General features: G+C 57.2%; 4 protein-coding genes across 4 annotated transcripts; 2 read left to right on the top strand and 2 right to left on the bottom strand.

The window, feature by feature from the left end:
* Positions 1-124: 124 nt before the first annotated feature.
* Positions 125-5,534, bottom strand: DDX25 (DEAD-box helicase 25). The gene is made up of 10 exons (XM_021525782.3): positions 5,520-5,534; positions 4,876-5,011; positions 4,699-4,791; positions 4,482-4,584; positions 3,755-3,869; positions 3,274-3,451; positions 2,341-2,578; positions 1,969-2,131; positions 1,651-1,839; positions 125-609 (listed from the first exon to the last, which is right to left on the bottom strand). The coding sequence occupies exons 2-10, from the start codon at positions 4,986-4,988 to the stop codon at positions 545-547; spliced, it is 1,257 nt and encodes a 418-aa protein (XP_021381457.3). The 5' UTR covers positions 4,989-5,011; positions 5,520-5,534; the 3' UTR covers positions 125-544.
* A 106-nt stretch (positions 5,535-5,640) lies between these two features.
* On the top strand, positions 5,641-11,981 carry PUS3 (pseudouridine synthase 3). The gene is made up of 5 exons (XM_021525769.2): positions 5,641-5,747; positions 8,691-9,124; positions 10,186-10,736; positions 11,053-11,243; positions 11,617-11,981. The coding sequence occupies exons 2-5, from the start codon at positions 8,738-8,740 to the stop codon at positions 11,862-11,864; spliced, it is 1,377 nt and encodes a 458-aa protein (XP_021381444.2). The 5' UTR covers positions 5,641-5,747; positions 8,691-8,737; the 3' UTR covers positions 11,865-11,981.
* Positions 6,817-12,146, bottom strand: HYLS1 (HYLS1 centriolar and ciliogenesis associated). The gene is made up of 2 exons (XM_021525773.3): positions 12,103-12,146; positions 6,817-7,771 (listed from the first exon to the last, which is right to left on the bottom strand). Exon 2 carries the CDS (start codon positions 7,745-7,747, stop codon positions 6,971-6,973), a length of 777 nt encoding a protein of 258 aa, XP_021381448.1. The 5' UTR covers positions 7,748-7,771; positions 12,103-12,146; the 3' UTR covers positions 6,817-6,970.
* Positions 12,147-12,281: 135 nt separating this feature from the next.
* RPUSD4 (RNA pseudouridine synthase D4) lies at positions 12,282-15,521 on the top strand. The gene is made up of 7 exons (XM_021525772.3): positions 12,282-12,457; positions 13,424-13,589; positions 13,797-13,998; positions 14,218-14,311; positions 14,404-14,554; positions 14,812-14,909; positions 15,049-15,521. Exons 1-7 carry the CDS (start codon positions 12,299-12,301, stop codon positions 15,232-15,234), a joined length of 1,056 nt encoding a protein of 351 aa, XP_021381447.2. The 5' UTR covers positions 12,282-12,298; the 3' UTR covers positions 15,235-15,521.
* Positions 15,522-15,603: the final 82 nt, after the last annotated feature.

Here is a 15,603-nt window from a genome sequence, read left to right on the forward strand (position 1 = left end):
AAGAGAGCAGGGCGCAACAGCCAACCCAATAAACTACACCATTGTCAACACTGACCTAAATCAAACCCCACCTATGAGGGCTGATCTATTTCAGAGAGTTTTGGTAAAGAATGAGACATCCTGCTGACTACAAACAATTTCTTTATTAAAGATTAACAAGGGCACAAACACAGCCCAGTCCCTGGAGTCCAACTTCTGTCCACACTGCCAGGGCCCCGAACACTTGGATTTCAGACCCCTGGGGTCCAGCCTCTCTCCCTCACCAACAGGATCCTGAACACCCTGATTTTGGATCCCTGGGGGTCCAGCCTCTCTCCTGCACTGCTGGACCCCGACACTTGGGTTTTGCCGCGGGATCTGGGATGGCAGCAGTGGACTCCTGCTGCCATCTAGTGAGACGAGGTTCGCTCCAGCCTCTCCTCAGGCAACACAACAGAACTCAACAGCTTCAGGAGGATACGAGAACCACCGGGAAGTCTTCCCCTGTAACTTTCCCTCCAGTTTAGAACTACAACTTGGGTTTGGGATAACGAATCCCTGCTTCTCACTCAGCTGCAAGCTTCTCCAGCTCGTCCATGTCGTACGGATCCAGCTGTTTGATCGTGGTCTCTGTAAGAAGGAAAGAGCAATTGCTGGGAGGTGAGTGCAGAGCTCACTGCAGCATTTCCCTCTGCAGGGAAATCAGCTGGGACAAAGCTGGGAGGGGAATGGGATCAGGGCAGCAGGCAGCAAGCAGCAGCCCCACAGCAGCAGCGCGCAATGCTCAGCCTCTGGTGTGCCCCCACTCCCTGTTTCCACCTCCACAGCCACGCAGGACAGGGAAGGTTTGTACCCTCCAACTGCAACATCACAACGTGAAAAGCACAAGTCAGACCGCTGGGGGCTCATCCTAACACTGGATCCTTTTGCCCATGGCTGTGGTTGGGCTCACCACATGCCAGTTATTCCAGCTGCTCATTGCTTTTACTCCATGGCAACAATCTTTGCCAGAATGTGTTCTCTGGCTGGTGTCTGCCTCAGGCTCACTCCAGGTTCCAAGGACAGGTGAACATTTGAAGGAACCAAGAGGTGAGTGGCTCTGAGGCCAGAGATGTGGAAGCGACACTATTTGATGCCTATCAGAAGGCTTCTATAACCTTTCCTCTAAAAATCACAGCGAAAACATGCACTGGGATTCCAAAAGCCATCAGTGCAGCCCTGGCATCTGGCAAATCCCATGAAAATCCTCTTGATGTTAGCAAATGACAATCAATTTCCACTCAGGAAAGATTTCCACAGCTGCCATCTCCCCTCCCACAGCCAGGGCTGGGCTGAGCTGAGCTGGAGAACCAGATACCCTGGGACAAGCACTTGCAAGGAAAGGCAGAAAAAATGCCTGAAAGAGGGGAAAAAACGAAGGTGCTGACGCATCCTGGGTACTGGTAACATCCCTTGCAAGCTGCACACAACCTCCAGGGCTGCTTCTTGGGAAATTTGCCTGCTGGGGAGCAAAAATCACCCTAAAAGCTGTATCTGTCACCCGTTCCCAGTGGGACGAGCCCTGGGGAGAGGAGCAGCACAACAAGGACTATTTGCAAGCAGGAAATGAGCTGGAGGGGGTCCCAGTCCCAACCCTGCCCCTCAGAGCGGTGGATCCGTGCGGATACTCACGGAAATACTCCTCTATCTTGTGCACCAGCTGCACGGTGTCTCTCTGCACCACGCTGAAGGCGATGCCGCGGTGCCCGAAGCGTCCCGCCCTCCCAATGCGGTGCAGGTAGGTCTCAAAATCCGGCTCGCCGTCCTCGTCCACGGGGAGGCCGAAGTTCACCACGGTGGTGACCTGCTGCACATCAATGCCTGGAAGAGAGCGAGGGGATCCTCTTGGGATACCTTGTCCCACAGGATCTGCCGCTCAAGCCCACGTGGAAGAACAGCAGGCCCGGCGCATTTTGGGCCATCAGAGGGGCGCTGGGTTTGCCGGGATACCTCTGGCACAGACGTTGGTGGCGATGAGGACCTTCTCCTTGCCCTCACGGAAGCGCTGGATGACACTGGCCCGCTGCACCACCGTCAGCTCTGCTGTCAGGATGGCCACTTGGTGCCCGTCCCGGCTCATCTTCCCTGACAGCCAGTCTGCCTGCCTCCGGGTCTGCGCACACGGGGAGAGGCTGAGGCCAGCAGCTCCCTCTCCAGAGTCCCCTGCCCCTTCTGAGGGAGCTCATGGCAGTTTTCAACACTCCCCTGGGGTCTACTCCTTTGTTTTGGGGGTCTTGGGAGGAGCCCACTGTAAAAGGACCCATTCCTGCTATTGCCAACGGGAGAGGGGCAGTGCAGGGCTCTCCCAGGCAGGCCCCTCACCTGGCAGAAGATCATGACCTGACCGATGATGAAGCTGCCATAGAGGTTGCAGAGGGCCCTGTACTGCTCGTCCGAGCTCTGGCACACCATGAAGTACTGCCTGATGTTGCTCAGGGTGAGCTCCTCCTCACGCAGCTTGATCACGATGGGGTTGGGGATGATCCGCTCCGCAAAGGCCCGCACGGGCTCCTTGTAAGTGGCTGAGAACAGCAGCACTTGGCAGCTGTTGGGAAGAGCCCTGGGACAGGGAAAAATGGTTTAGGTGGGGTGTTAGGGCATGGGCTGGACTCGATGATTTTGAAGGTCTCTTCCAACCTGGTTGTTGTGTGAAAAGCTCTGTCAGCCCCAGAGAGCTGCCCAGAAGGACAGAAACCCTAAATTAAACTGATTTTGTGCTGCCTTCAGTGACAAGAAAGATTGAGAGGTACTTTTTACAAGAGTCTGGAGTGAAAGGAAAAGGGGAGAATGGCTTCACTTTGAAAGAAATCAGGTTTAGATATTAGGAGGAACTTCTTCCCTGTAAGGATGCTGAGGCCCTGGCAGAGGTTGACCAGAACAGCTGTGGCTGCCTCATCCCTGGAAGTGTTCAAGGTAAATTGGGTGGAGCTCTGAGCAACCTGGTCTCGTGGAAGGTGTCCCTATCAATGGGAAAGGGTGGGAACAAGATGAGCTTTACGATCCCTTCCAATTGTGGCCATTCTAGGATTCTGTGAGTCAATCCAAGGCCTGTAACAGCTCAAAGGAAAGCTGAACGAGGTCAAGTGTCTTCCTGTGTGCATGCAGTGCATGCAGTTTTACAGACAGACAGACCTGTGGACAATCCTCTTTGGCACCATGGGCACACTCTCACAGGCCTTTGGTGACAGACTCCTTTAATGCTAAAGAAGAGAAAGGAAAGCAGGGATCAGGACAGCAGCTCCCAGCAATGCTCACCTTTGGATGCGGATGCTCTGGCAGGAGAGGCCCTGCGTGTCAATCATGATGTCAGCCTCATCCAGCACGAACAAGGAGATCTTTGTCAGGTCCAGGACACGTTGTTTGAAGCACCAGTCCAGAGTGGTGCCTGGTGTTCCGATGATGATCTGCTCCTCCAGCACTGTGCCCTTCAGAACTGCAAGGGGACAAAAGGCATTTGGCTGCCTTCAGGCATGGAGCTCTCTGGTGCTGTGTTTTCCCTTGCTCAGACTCTGGCTGCTCAGTGATGCCTTCAAGGGGTCATCATGACACTTCCCTACAGCCTTGGGGCAAGGGAACCACTCCCATATGGGAAAAGGAAACGTGCAAGCGGGACAGACACTATTGCCCTTCATGGATGTTTGGGCAGTCCGTGGTAGCTCCAGGCTCCAAGAGGGGATCCCTGTGCTCCCTTCCCCTTTCTGGAGCAGTGCCAGTCGCTGTGCTGGGCTGGACTCACCTCGGTTTCCCCGGACAGCATAGTTCACCTTGATGTCAGTGCAGAACTTCCCAATGGCACGCACCACCTGCCCGATCTGCAGAGCCAGCTCGTAGGTGGGAGCCAGGCAGAGGCACTGGCAGGAGAGCAGAGGAAGGAGCTGTCAGGCCTGGGATGGGGCACACTGGGCAGGGACAGCAAGAGCTCAGGAGCATCCCACAGCACTCAGGCACAGGGGATGGGGCAGCATGGCTGGAGGTGCAGGAGCTGGGCTGTGTTCCAGACAAGGGGGCAGAAAGAAGCTGCTGCTGTTCTTTTTGAGGAGGAAATGTGTCTCTCAGAAGCGTGGTGCAGCTTGTTCCTGTGCCCTAGCTCAGTCACACTGTCCATACACACAAAAGGAGATCTTACATGGCTGGAAACAGCTGGCAAAGCTGGTTCTGCACCCAGAGAGGAGACTGGGAGTATCTGACCACCAGAAACCAGCAGTGTCTACAGCTGCTCCTCAAAACCTAAATTCCAGGATAACTGAAGCCTGGATTGATCTACGCTGGCAAGTCAAAGCACCTCCCTGAGGTGTGCACCGTGCTTTTGGTCCTACCTGCCACTGGGCCCTGGTGGTTTACCATCCCACTCCAGTGGGTAAAGTCACACAGGAACAGGGACAAAGCCCAGAGCTGTGCCCCTGGCAGTGTCCTGGGCGCCTGGGCCAACCCCTCCTGCAGCTGCTCTCCCTGTCCTGCGTTACCTGCGGATATTTCTCGCTGGCACTGGCTCTGCTCAGCATGGCCAAGACAAAAGCTGCTGTTTTCCCTGTCCCTGACTGGCTCTGGGCAATCAGATTTTGGGGCCTGCAAGGCAAAAGCAGCTTAGTGGAATGGAGAGGTCGGGGTGTTCCTGCTTGGCACCACAGTGCAGGGATGCCGCGAGGAGCTGGGGGCCAGCCGTGCTGTGTTCCTACTCACGGGTACGCCAGCATGACTGGCAGAGCCTGCTCCTGGATTTTGGATGGTCTGTTGAAGCCCATCATATAAACCCCCTGCAAGAGCTCCTTCTTCCTGTGGAAACAAAGCATTCAAGTGTCCACGTGAAGGAAGCTGGTGCGATGGAGCATGGTGGGGCCGGGGGCTGTGGCAACTCACAGGGGCAGCTCCTCGAAGGTCTTGATGGAAAAGAGTGGGGAGCTGGGGTCCCGCTGCAGGATCTCCACGTGCTGCTTGGACTCCACCAGGGATGTGTGGATCAACTTGTTCATCAGTGACAGCTCTGCCAGCGACACTGGGAAAGGCAGCAAATGTTTTATTTACTGATAAATAAAACAAATGGAATCACAGAGTCATTGGGGTTGGGAGGGATATCTGAAATCATCCAGTCCAAACCCCCTGCCATGGCAGGGTCAGCTGGAGAGATGACATAGGAACGTGTTCCTGTAGGCCTGGAATGTCCCTAAAGAGGGAGAATCCAGGACCTCCCTGGGCAGCCTGTCCCAGCGCTCTGCTGCTCTCCATGTCAAGAAGCTCCTCCTCATGCTGAGCTGGAACTTCTTGTGTTTTAGTTTACAACAAAAGCCTTGTAATGGGAATCCTCTTCTCTCCAGAGGATTTCTTATTGTTCTGTGGGTTCATTAGAAACACTGCAGACAACCTCCACCATTCCAGACTTACTATCACCGCACTCAAAAACGAGCACCTGAACAGAGCGCGCTGAGCCCTCCCCTCCCGTGGCAGCCGAACACCCTGCGGATGACACTACGGCTGAATGCCGGCTGCCGGGCGCTCGCACCCACCTCTCTCGTCGTCCCGCGGCGCGGCGCGGGGCGCGGGGCGCGGCCGGAGCGCGCCCCGGCCCGGCTCGGCGCGGCGCGGCGCGGCGCCGTGCCACGGGCAGCCCGGCCCGGGGCCGTTCCCGGCGCCCAGCCCGCGCAGCCCGCGCTCAGCCCCCGCCATGGAGCCGCCCCGCAGGCCGGATGGGGCGGGAACATCCGGCACCGGCACCGGCGGCACCGGCGCACCGGGTACGGCCGGGGGGCGGCTGGGGGATCCGGAGGGTGCTCCTCCCTGTAAGGCTTGGGGGGTCCCGGGGGCGCAGAGCTGTCGCATGGGGAGCTGGGGACAGGGAGCAGGAGGAGGGAGAGTCCCCTGCTGGAGACAGGGCTTGGGGGCTGTGTCCCGCTCCCCGCAGGATGCTGAGTTCCGGGACACCGAGGGAAGGAGGTGTCCCCAAGGTGATGGAGATGCAGGGATCACATGGGGTTTTGGGGGTGCCTGGGATGTTGGGGGACAGGGAACTTAAAGGGCAGCTGCACAGAGGGATCTTACTGGTGCCAGCACTGGTCCCCATAAGGTTTTGCGCGTCTCTGGGGCACTAGGGACACTGCCTTATAGCAGGCATGTGGGGTCCCTATGGAGCTGGATGACAGGGACCCTGTGGAGCAGGAAGGGGCCCCTGCTGCACTCAGGGACCTCACAGGGTCAGAGAGGGGAGGGAAAGGGCCCTTGGGTGCTGAAGGAGCATGGAAGCTGGAGGGGTGGGTGCTGTCCCCCACGGGGTTTGGGGAGAGTTTCAAGGGTTCTGGGGTGCAAAGACCCCTTCACAGATGGATGGGGATCCACAGGATGCTGGAGAGTCAGGGGCCTCCAACCTGGAAGTTCCCCCAAGACACCAGAACCCCTGCACTGTGGGGTGACAGCAGAGTTCTCAAGCTTGTTTGTCCCCCATCTGGGATCACCTCCAGGGGAGGTTCAGGGGAGGCTGGACACAGGACTCCAGGCTGCAGCTGTCACATGCTTCCCACCATCCCACTCCCTTTTCCAGCCATCCCACTGAGCTTTCAGGGACACTTCCCTGCACCAGAACTGCCACCTTTTCAGTCCATTCCCATATCATGGAAAAAAATTAACACTAGGAATAGCAATAGCACTACTAGTAGTGCTAATAATACTTTGCTTCCATCCTAAATCTCCTTTATTTTAAAGATGAGGTAAAATAAGGCAAAGGCAGCAGAGTTAGGTGATGCAGAGATAAGTCTGGAATAATGGATGTTTCCTGCAGTGTTTCTAATGAACCCACAGAACAATAAGGAATCTTTGCAGATGCTTTATTGAGATAGAAAGATACTGCCGAGACATTGCAAAGAAAACCTCCTCCACACCAAAGCTTAAGCTGCCTGGAGCACACCAGGGGGATTTTCCAGACGGTGGAGGATGTTGAGGAGGAGAAAGCAGCAGGGCTGGGGCTCTAGGAGCAGGTGTTCCGACGGGGCATGTGGCAGTGGGCCAGGTCCCAGCGCACGCCGAAGCGCAGGGAGTCGCGCTTCTTCATCGTGGGCACCTCGTACGTGTTGGGGACCAGGCGCTTCTGTGCCCGGCGCGGCAGCCCCGACTCCAGCATCTGCCTCCGCATGGCCCAGCGCACGCCCTGATGTGAATCCTGCCCGGGAAAGCTGAATCTCTTCCAGTCTTGCCTGTAGGCGTTAAGTCTGGCCACTGGGTCAGTCCTCTTCACTCTGTCAGCCTGAGGAGCAATGTAAGCGGCCACCGTGGGCGGCCGCCCTGGCACGGAGCGGTTGGATGTAGTGTCGCTCCTGAAATCCCCCAGTTGAGAGTAGGGCCTGTCCTCAAGGAACCAATCATCATCATCAAAGTGCACGTAGTCCTCCAAGGTGCCGCTGCTGCTCTCTGTTTCCCCTTCGGAGATGTTGTCATCCATAAAAGTCCTGGAATGCCCCAGGTTCCATGGATTGGTGTTTACATCTGGCTCAATGCTCGGTGACTCATCGGAGACCTCCAGGCTTCCATCGGGTCTGTGCCTCAGCACCTTCCTCTTCATCACCAACCTCCTGGCTTCCTTCTGATCCATGGGAACGGCTGACTGTGTGTCAAAGCCAATGGACGTGTCAGCATAGGGATCATCCTGGAAACACAAAGGCACCTCGCAGCATCTCTGCCACGAGCTTGGCTGGCTCAGATCAGCTGCCAGCTGCTCCCTGCACTCTGCTCTTAGCACCCTCTCCATGGTTGCCACCAAACTGGGTGGATCCTGCAGAAAAAGAAACCAGGGTTAATTTATTGCAATACATTCAGGTTGGCTAAAAAATGTCAGAGGGGCTCTGATGCTCAAATTTTTGGGTTCAGGGGTGTTGATTTAGGTTGGGGGTGTCCTCAGTGCACTGCTAAACCTCCTGCTGCCAGCAGAAGGCTCTTCCCTACAGTAACACAAACACAACCCCTAAATTCCTCTAGAAAACTACACTAAAATTAATTACCTGATAAGTTTTCATAAAAAACACAGGGCAGGTTCCATGCACTGGGTGAGAGATTAATGGTCTTTCCTTGTACCTCTGCTTCTAAACCCACAATATTTAGTCATAATTTAATCAAGAGACATCCAAGAGGGTGTTTTACTTCCAGGGGAGGGAAGGGCTCAGTGCAGTGTGTTTTGGTGCTCATTTATGAGTCTGTTGATTGATAGTAAACCTCCAGCCTTGTGACAAAAAGGGGTCCAGACATGGATTCCACTCTCAACACAGGTTTAGGATCTCTTTAAGGCGACTTGAAAAGCTGCAAGTGTTGCTGGTGGCACTGGGAACAGTGGGAGCAGATGGTGGGGCGGGATGAGTGGCAGCCGTCAGCACGCTGTCTGCAGCGGGATGCAGGTGTGAAAAGTGACAAAGGCTCCGTGATGGCTCGCCGGGAACGTGCTGCTGCTGACGGAGCAGATCCCATCAGCTGGGGGAAGAGGAGTGATTGAGGAGTCCAAAAAAAGATTTGAGTGAAATGAAGCTGCCTGAGCTAAGCACCAGTGGCCTTGCCCAGCCTGTGCTCCCCTGGGAACACCAAGGGGCTCAAACAATAAAGACTGACTCTGTTAGTAACAGTTATTTTGCAGAACAAGCCTAGAGATGTCATAAAAACCACATAAAAATGCAAATCCACTGTTTTTTTTTCTTTCCCTGCAGACCCCAAGGATCCACCAGCAACAAACTGACATTCCAAGGTGGTGGCTATGGCTGAGGAGAGCACGGCTACTGACCATGAGCAGCTCCTGAGGAGGGTGCAGGAGCTGGAAGTGGAGGTGAAGCGGTTGCAGGAGAAGCTCCACGAGGACAAGGAGGGTGCTGGGAAGAGAGAGGCTCCTCCAGCCCCTGGGAAAGCCAGGAAACGCCAACAACGGCCCTTTGATTTCGCTGCCCACAGCCGCAGACATGTGGCACTGCGCATCGCCTACCTGGGCTGGGGCTACCAGGGCTTTGCCAGCCAGGAGAACACCCCCAACACCATCGAGGAGAAGCTCTTTGAAGCCCTGAAGAAGACACGGCTGGTGGACGACAGACAGACATCCAACTACCACCGCTGCGGGCGCACGGACAAGGGTGTCAGCGCCTTCGGGCAGGTCAGCATCTCCACGGGGGCTCCTGTCGCTTTTCCTGGGTGGGATGGAGATCTGATGGGATTGCTGTCCCACACCACAGCTTGGATTTGTTCTGTAAAAGCCATCAGCTCTTAACCCTGGAAGTGAACCTGGCAGTGGCTTCCTGCATGTGCAATGATGATTTCAGACCTTTGGAGCCTTTTTAGTGCCATTTCCCCCCCATATTAGTTGTTTTCCAGGGTCCTGTTTTAGGAGGATAAAATGTGTTTTAGGCTGCAGATTCCCCAATAGCTCGGTGACGCCCTGCCCTTGGCAGGGCCCTCTCGGCTGATTTAACTTGCCAACCCTACAAAAACCCAAAATCTCCAGGAACCAGCTCACTTCCTGCAGCATCAGGCAGCTGAATTCCTGCACAGAAGGGTCTGAGGGGAGCTGCAGCCAGCGGAAGGGAGTGTGGGAGTGGGAGCTGGAGGGAGGGAAGCAAGCTGGCCCGCTTGGTGGGCATGGAGCCATCGGGCTGGCTGAGACACTGGGGAGAGAGTAACCTTGGTGGCTTCACCACAGGGCTGGTTCACCTTTCTTCTCTCCCAGCACAGAAAGCAAAGCTGGTGTAGGTTTAACTTCAAATGGCTGCTCTGCTCTTCTTCACAGGATGAGCCACATGAAATCAGGGCATTTGGTGCCTTCTCTTGCACCACTTCAGCATACGGCACCCACGGTGGGAATGAACTTGTTCCTACACCAGGTTCCCGGGCAGCCAGGCTGTTACTGCCTTCAAGTCATCACCTCCAGCTTGAGAAAAAAAAAGCACATTATAACCCTGTGACTAAAGATGAAGCCATTCCGAGACTGTGCTACGTAGGCAGCCTGCAACTTTCCCTGTTTTATTAATGGAATCCATGGCATCTGCTCGGGTCCTCAGAGGCACTCGCAGCTCTGCCATGGCAGGATTGCCTGACTGAAACCACCTTCATCTGTAGGAGATCCTGGATTTATTTCCCAGAGGTGTGGGAAGACTTGGCTCCACATGCCGCTGCGCCCATCCATCCATGCTCTAATCCTGGCTTTCCTCATTTCTGCAGGTGATCTCCCTGGATCTCCGCTCCAGCCTGCCAGAGGGGCAGCAGCTCAACGGCCACGGGGGCGAGGGGCAGCAGGAGGAGCTCCGTTACACCCACATCCTGAACAGGGTGCTGCCGCCCGACATCCGGGTGCTGGCCTGGGCCCCTGTGGGGCCGGAGTTCAGCGCCCGCTTCAGCTGCCTGAGCCGGACCTACCGCTACTTCTTCCCCTGCGCCCAGCTGGACGTGGCCCTCATGGACAGCGCGGCCCAGCGCTACGTGGGCACCCACGACTTCCGCAACCTCTGCAAGATGGACGTGGCCAACGGGGTGCTCAACTTCCAGAGGACGATCCTCAGCGCCAGAGTGACATGGGTGGACGGGGGAGGAGAAGCCAGGCCACGGGATCCCTTCCGGCTGTGCCAGTTCGAGGTGACGGGGCAGGCGTTCCTGTACCACCAAGTCCGCTGCATGATGGCCGTGCTCTTCCTCATCGGGCAGGGCATGGAGAGCCCAGATGTCATTGATGAGCTGCTGAACGTGGAGAAGAACCCCCGGAAACCACAGTACAGGTAGGGACTGGTCTGGAAAACCCAATGGGCTGCTCTTCACGGCAACAGCTATGCCTGGAGTGTTGCTGGCAAGCCATGCCAGCACATTAAGCGGTCTCACACGTGCAAACAGATGGCCAGTGGTCCCACTGGTATGTATCCTCAAGGATTTCTGTTTTCTTGCTCTTGAGCTAAGTTTTGATAGCAGTAGTCCTCGGTATTGGGTGAAAATTAAGTCACTTTTTACTCAGTAAGTTCTGTGAAGGTTAGGGCTGTTTTTGGCAGATTCATTGTTCTCGAGCCTTTTTGTGGTCCCACGTCCTCTCCTTGTCCCCAGCATGGCGGTCGAGTTCCCCCTGGTCCTGTACGACTGCGAGTTCCCAGACCTGCAGTGGCTCTATGACCCAGAGGTGCAGGGCTTCAACGTGACACACTTGCAGCAGCTCTGGGCCAGCCACGCCGTCAAAACCCACGTGCTCCGGGCCATGTTGGCAGGGCTGGATGCTGCTCCCATGGCCACAGCAAAAGGTAGAAGGACTCTGGGGGGGAATAACTTGGAATGCACGCTGACAGGCAGCACGCTTAGATGGGATATCGGGAATAAATTCTTCCCTGGGAGGGTGGGCAGACCCTGGCAAAGGGTGCCCAGAGCAGCTGTGGCTGCCCCTGGATCCCTGGCAGTGCCCAAGGCCAGGCTGGACAGGGCTTGGAGCAACCTGGGATAGTGGAAGGTGTCCTGCCCATGGCAAAGGGTGGAATTTGATAAGCTTTAAGGTCCATTCCAACACAACCATTATGGGATTCTGTGAATTACAGAGGATTAATTTGTTTAAAAAAAAAAAATAAAATAAAAAGAAGGGACGGGATAATTACAATTAAATGTTGTCTTTCCATGCCACAGATCCAGGGAGCAGCCTGGTGCCCTGGGGTGAGCTGCAGCCCCCGCTGCACAGCCAGATCAGCGGCTTCGTGGAAGGGGTGCAGGCCCGCACCTACAAGCCGCTGCTGGCCCGGCCCAGGTGCGAGGGGCTGGAGGCGCGGATCGAGCACTTCGTGCGGAGGGGCCGCATCGAGCCGCCCGCGGGCAAGCGCGGCAGCAGCGCCGCCCCCGAGCAGCTGCCCAAGAGGATCTGCGCGGACCCCGAGTGACGGGGCACCTCGGCGTGGGGCAGCTGACGCCTCACCCCTTTTTAAAATGCCTGCTATTGAAAAAAAAAAAAAGGTGTTTTTTCAGTGCTATTTTTTATAAATCTCAAGAGAACCGGCGTAACGGTGTTGTGCTGTGGCTCGGGGGCAGTGGGAGGGGGCTGAGCGCCCCGAGGGGCGGCAGTGAGGGGTGGCTGCGGCGGTGCCGGCTGGGACCCCCCGCCCCTCTCGCTCCCCGTACCTCGGGCCGGCCGCGCCGCTCGCGCCGCTCCGTTGTGACCGCAACCGCCGCCGCGGTTTAAGCACCCCCGCGCGCCGCCATTGGCCAGCGCGGCTGTCACTCAGCTGGCGGCACCTTCCCATTGGACAGGCGCTCCGCGGTGCCGCACCCGCGCCGCCGCCATTGGCCAGCAGAGGGACGCGGAGAAGGAGAGAAGATGGCGGCGGGCGGTGGGGCGGCGAGGCGCTGTTGGTGGAGCGGCGCGGGGCTGGCCGGGGCTGTACGTGGCATCTGCGGGAGCGGGCGGGCGACGGCGGCTGTGCGGGCGGAGGAACTGGCAGAGCGGCTGCGGAAGAGCGAGGAGCAACAGCGGGAGGTGAGCGGAGTGCAGGCCGCTGGGCCCGGGGTCTCCGGACTACAGCTCCCGGCGTGCACAGCGCGGGCGGTGAGCTGGATTGGGTTGGGATGGGAGAAAACCATCCAGTTCCACCCGCTGCCATGGGCAGGGACACCTTCCCCTATCCCAGGGTGCTCCAAGCCCCGTCCAGACCTGGCCTTGGGCAGTGCCAGGGTTGGGGCAGCCACAGCTGCTCTGAGCAACCCGTGTCAGGGCCTCACCACCCTCAGAAGGGAAGAATTTCTTCCTAATATTCCCTCTGTCCGTGTGAAAGCCATTCCCCCTTATCCTGTCACTCCAGGCCCTTGCCCAAAGTCCCGCTCCAGCTGTCTTGGAGCCTCTTTAGGCACTGGCAGGGGCTCTGAGCTCTCCCTGGAGCTTCTCCTCTCCAGGTGAGCACCCCCAGCTCTCCCAGCCTGGCTCCAGAGCTGAGGGGCTCCAGCCCTGGAGCATCTCCGTGGCCTCCTCGGGCCTGGCTCCAGCAGCTCCAGCTCCTTCCTGTGCTGGGAGCCCTGAGCTGGAGGCAGCTCTGCAGGTGGGGTCTGTCCTGGGGGGCAGAGGGGCAGAATCCCCCCTGCCCTGCTGCCCACGCTGGGGATCAGCCCAGCCCAGGGGGGTTCTGGGCCAGGGCCTGCCCAGCTCCCACCCACTGCACCCCGAGTGCTCCTCCCAGAGCTGCTCTCCAGCCCTTCATCCCCAGCCTGGACTGGTCCTGGGGGATGCCTGACCCAGGTGCAGCACCTGCCCTTGGCCTTGTTGAACCTCATGAGATTGCCCAAGGCCACTGACTGGGCTTGTCCTGATCCCTCTGGATTCCAGGCTGTCCCCCAGCCATGGAGCAGGAGCACATGGAAGGCGAGCAGATTGCTGCAGGTTCCAGTGCAGGTCTGTGTGAGAGCCAAGAGCTGTTTAAACCCCACCCCTGGTGTCTCATTCTCTCCTCAGATCCCCAAGGACCCGACGCAGCGATGGCTCCGGGAACTCGCTGCAATGAGCCAGCAGCTACAGCAGGTTCACCCCAATGTCCTGGCCAAGATCCTTAAGCAGAGAACTCTATACCAGAATGAGGAGATTGTGGTGATAGACAAACCCTATGGACTCCCTGTGCATGGTGAGGGCAAGTGGGGAATGGAAATGGATCCGTGGTGCTTACGGGATCCTCTGTCTCTGTCCTTACTGTGCTGGGCTTTCCCTTCCCAGGGAGGGCTCCAGGGGTTTGGTCACTGTCAGATCTCAGCCTTCCCCTGGCAATTTGGGGTGATTTAGGGTGCATGGGGAGTACAAGAGATGAGACTCCTTGCTGCCCTGGGTCACACAGGCGGCCCTGGCATCAAGAACTGCATCGCTGATGTGCTGCCCATTTTGGCCAAGATGCTGGAGAACATGAAAGCTGAGCCTCTCCACCTCTGCCACCGGCTGGACAAGGAGACCACGGGTGTGATGGTGCTGGCACGGAGTAAGGAGGCAGCAGAGAGGATCCGTCTGCTCTTCAAAACCCGTCAGGTGGAGAAGATCTACTGGTAGGAAAGGCTTGAATGAAAATGGGGCTGTGAAAGGCATTTAAAAAAAAGGGTGAGCCCCCAGTCCCTGAGGTGTGGAGGCTTTGTGGAGATTGAGGGTGTTGTTTATCTGCCCCCTTCAGCACCATTTTTTGGGAGTGGCTTGTGAGAGAGGGGCTGAGGGGAGGGTTCCCTTCCTGTGAGAGCAACACCCCACAGACCTCAGCTTTCCCTTTCCAGGGCAATTGTCCTGGGGGACCCGGACCCTGTTGAGGGCGTTGTGGAGATTCCCATTGTGGAAAAGGAGGTGCAGAGCCACCAGTCCCACTACAAGGTGAGTCCTGTGTTCCCTCAGCCGCCGTTCTGGCCAGGCAGCCCCAGCATCCCCTCGTGTCTCCCCCAACTCCCCCTCTCACCACCCTTCAGATGACGCTGGCTCCCAACTACCGCCTGTGTCCGGAGGATGGGAAGGTGATGAGAATCCGCGGGAACCGGCACGCTGAGCGCGCGGTGACGCGGTACCGCCGGCTGGCCGCTGCCTCCGCCTGCTCGCTGCTGGAGCTCCAGCCCATCACCGGTGAGTGAGGCCTGCCCCGCTGTCCCGGGGCTGCATCCGCTCTCTGTGCAGTCAGCAGCAGCTCTGGAAGGGGGAACTTGTGATTAGACAAGATTGGAATTGTTTCTGGGACAAAGCTCTGGGAATGAGCCCTGCTGGGGTGATGCTTTGCTGCCGAGCTCTTTGCCAGCTGCCAGCGATTTCTGCACAGCTTTGCCCAGCATTGAGGTGACGCCTGGCACAGCTGGATGTCAGCTTTCTCCCCCTTTTCTCCACAGGGGTGAAGCACCAGATCCGGGTTCACCTGGCCTATGGCTTGGGATGCCCCATCCTGGGGGATCACAAATACTCGCACTGGAGTAAACTGGCGCCCCAGGTAAGGCAGATCTTGCACTGGGCAGCAGCTGGAGCTGGACACGGCCCCTTGTGTCCCCCAGCTGCTCGTGGGCTGGGGATTTGAAGTCCCAGCTGAAAAGCTGCAGTTTTGAAGGGAAAATTTTCTGTCCTTGCTGCAGAAGCTTCCTGAACACACCCTGAGGAGGCTGAAGCTGGAGCAGAGCAAGGCTCGGCACCTGCCCCTGCACCTGCATGCCCACCGGCTCTGCCTGCCCCTGGGCCAGCCCTTAGACTTTGTCTGCAAGCTGCCCCTCTTCTTCCAAAAAACCCTGAGGAAGCTAGAGCTGGACATCCCTAAGGACTGATGAGGCAGGACTGGAATGGTGCCATGTATCTCCGTATCTCCAGCATGTGACAGCAGCTGTGCCCACCTTGGAGCCAGTGGTGGGGTGAAGCCTGCAGTCTCTGTGCTGGTGCTGATGTTGCTGGATTCAGAATGGGTGCCTACATGAGCTTCTGGCCCAGGAAAGGAGCTGGATATGCTAAGGAGCCTCTAGCAGAGATGAACAAAGCTGGGTGAAAGTTGGGTTTTGCCTGATTCATGTTTTGAACTTGTCTCTGGGCAATAAAAGCTCCAGTTTCCTTGAGGGAAGGTGGTGTGTGTCTCTGTGCTCTGGCTGGGTGGGACTCAGTCCCTCTGTAGGTTTGAGCAAATGGGGTTGCAGCCCTTCCTA

The sequence above is a fragment of the Lonchura striata genome, chromosome 23 (genome assembly GCF_046129695.1).
Source record: "Lonchura striata isolate bLonStr1 chromosome 23, bLonStr1.mat, whole genome shotgun sequence".
Classification (NCBI taxonomy): Eukaryota; Metazoa; Chordata; class Aves; order Passeriformes; family Estrildidae; genus Lonchura; species Lonchura striata.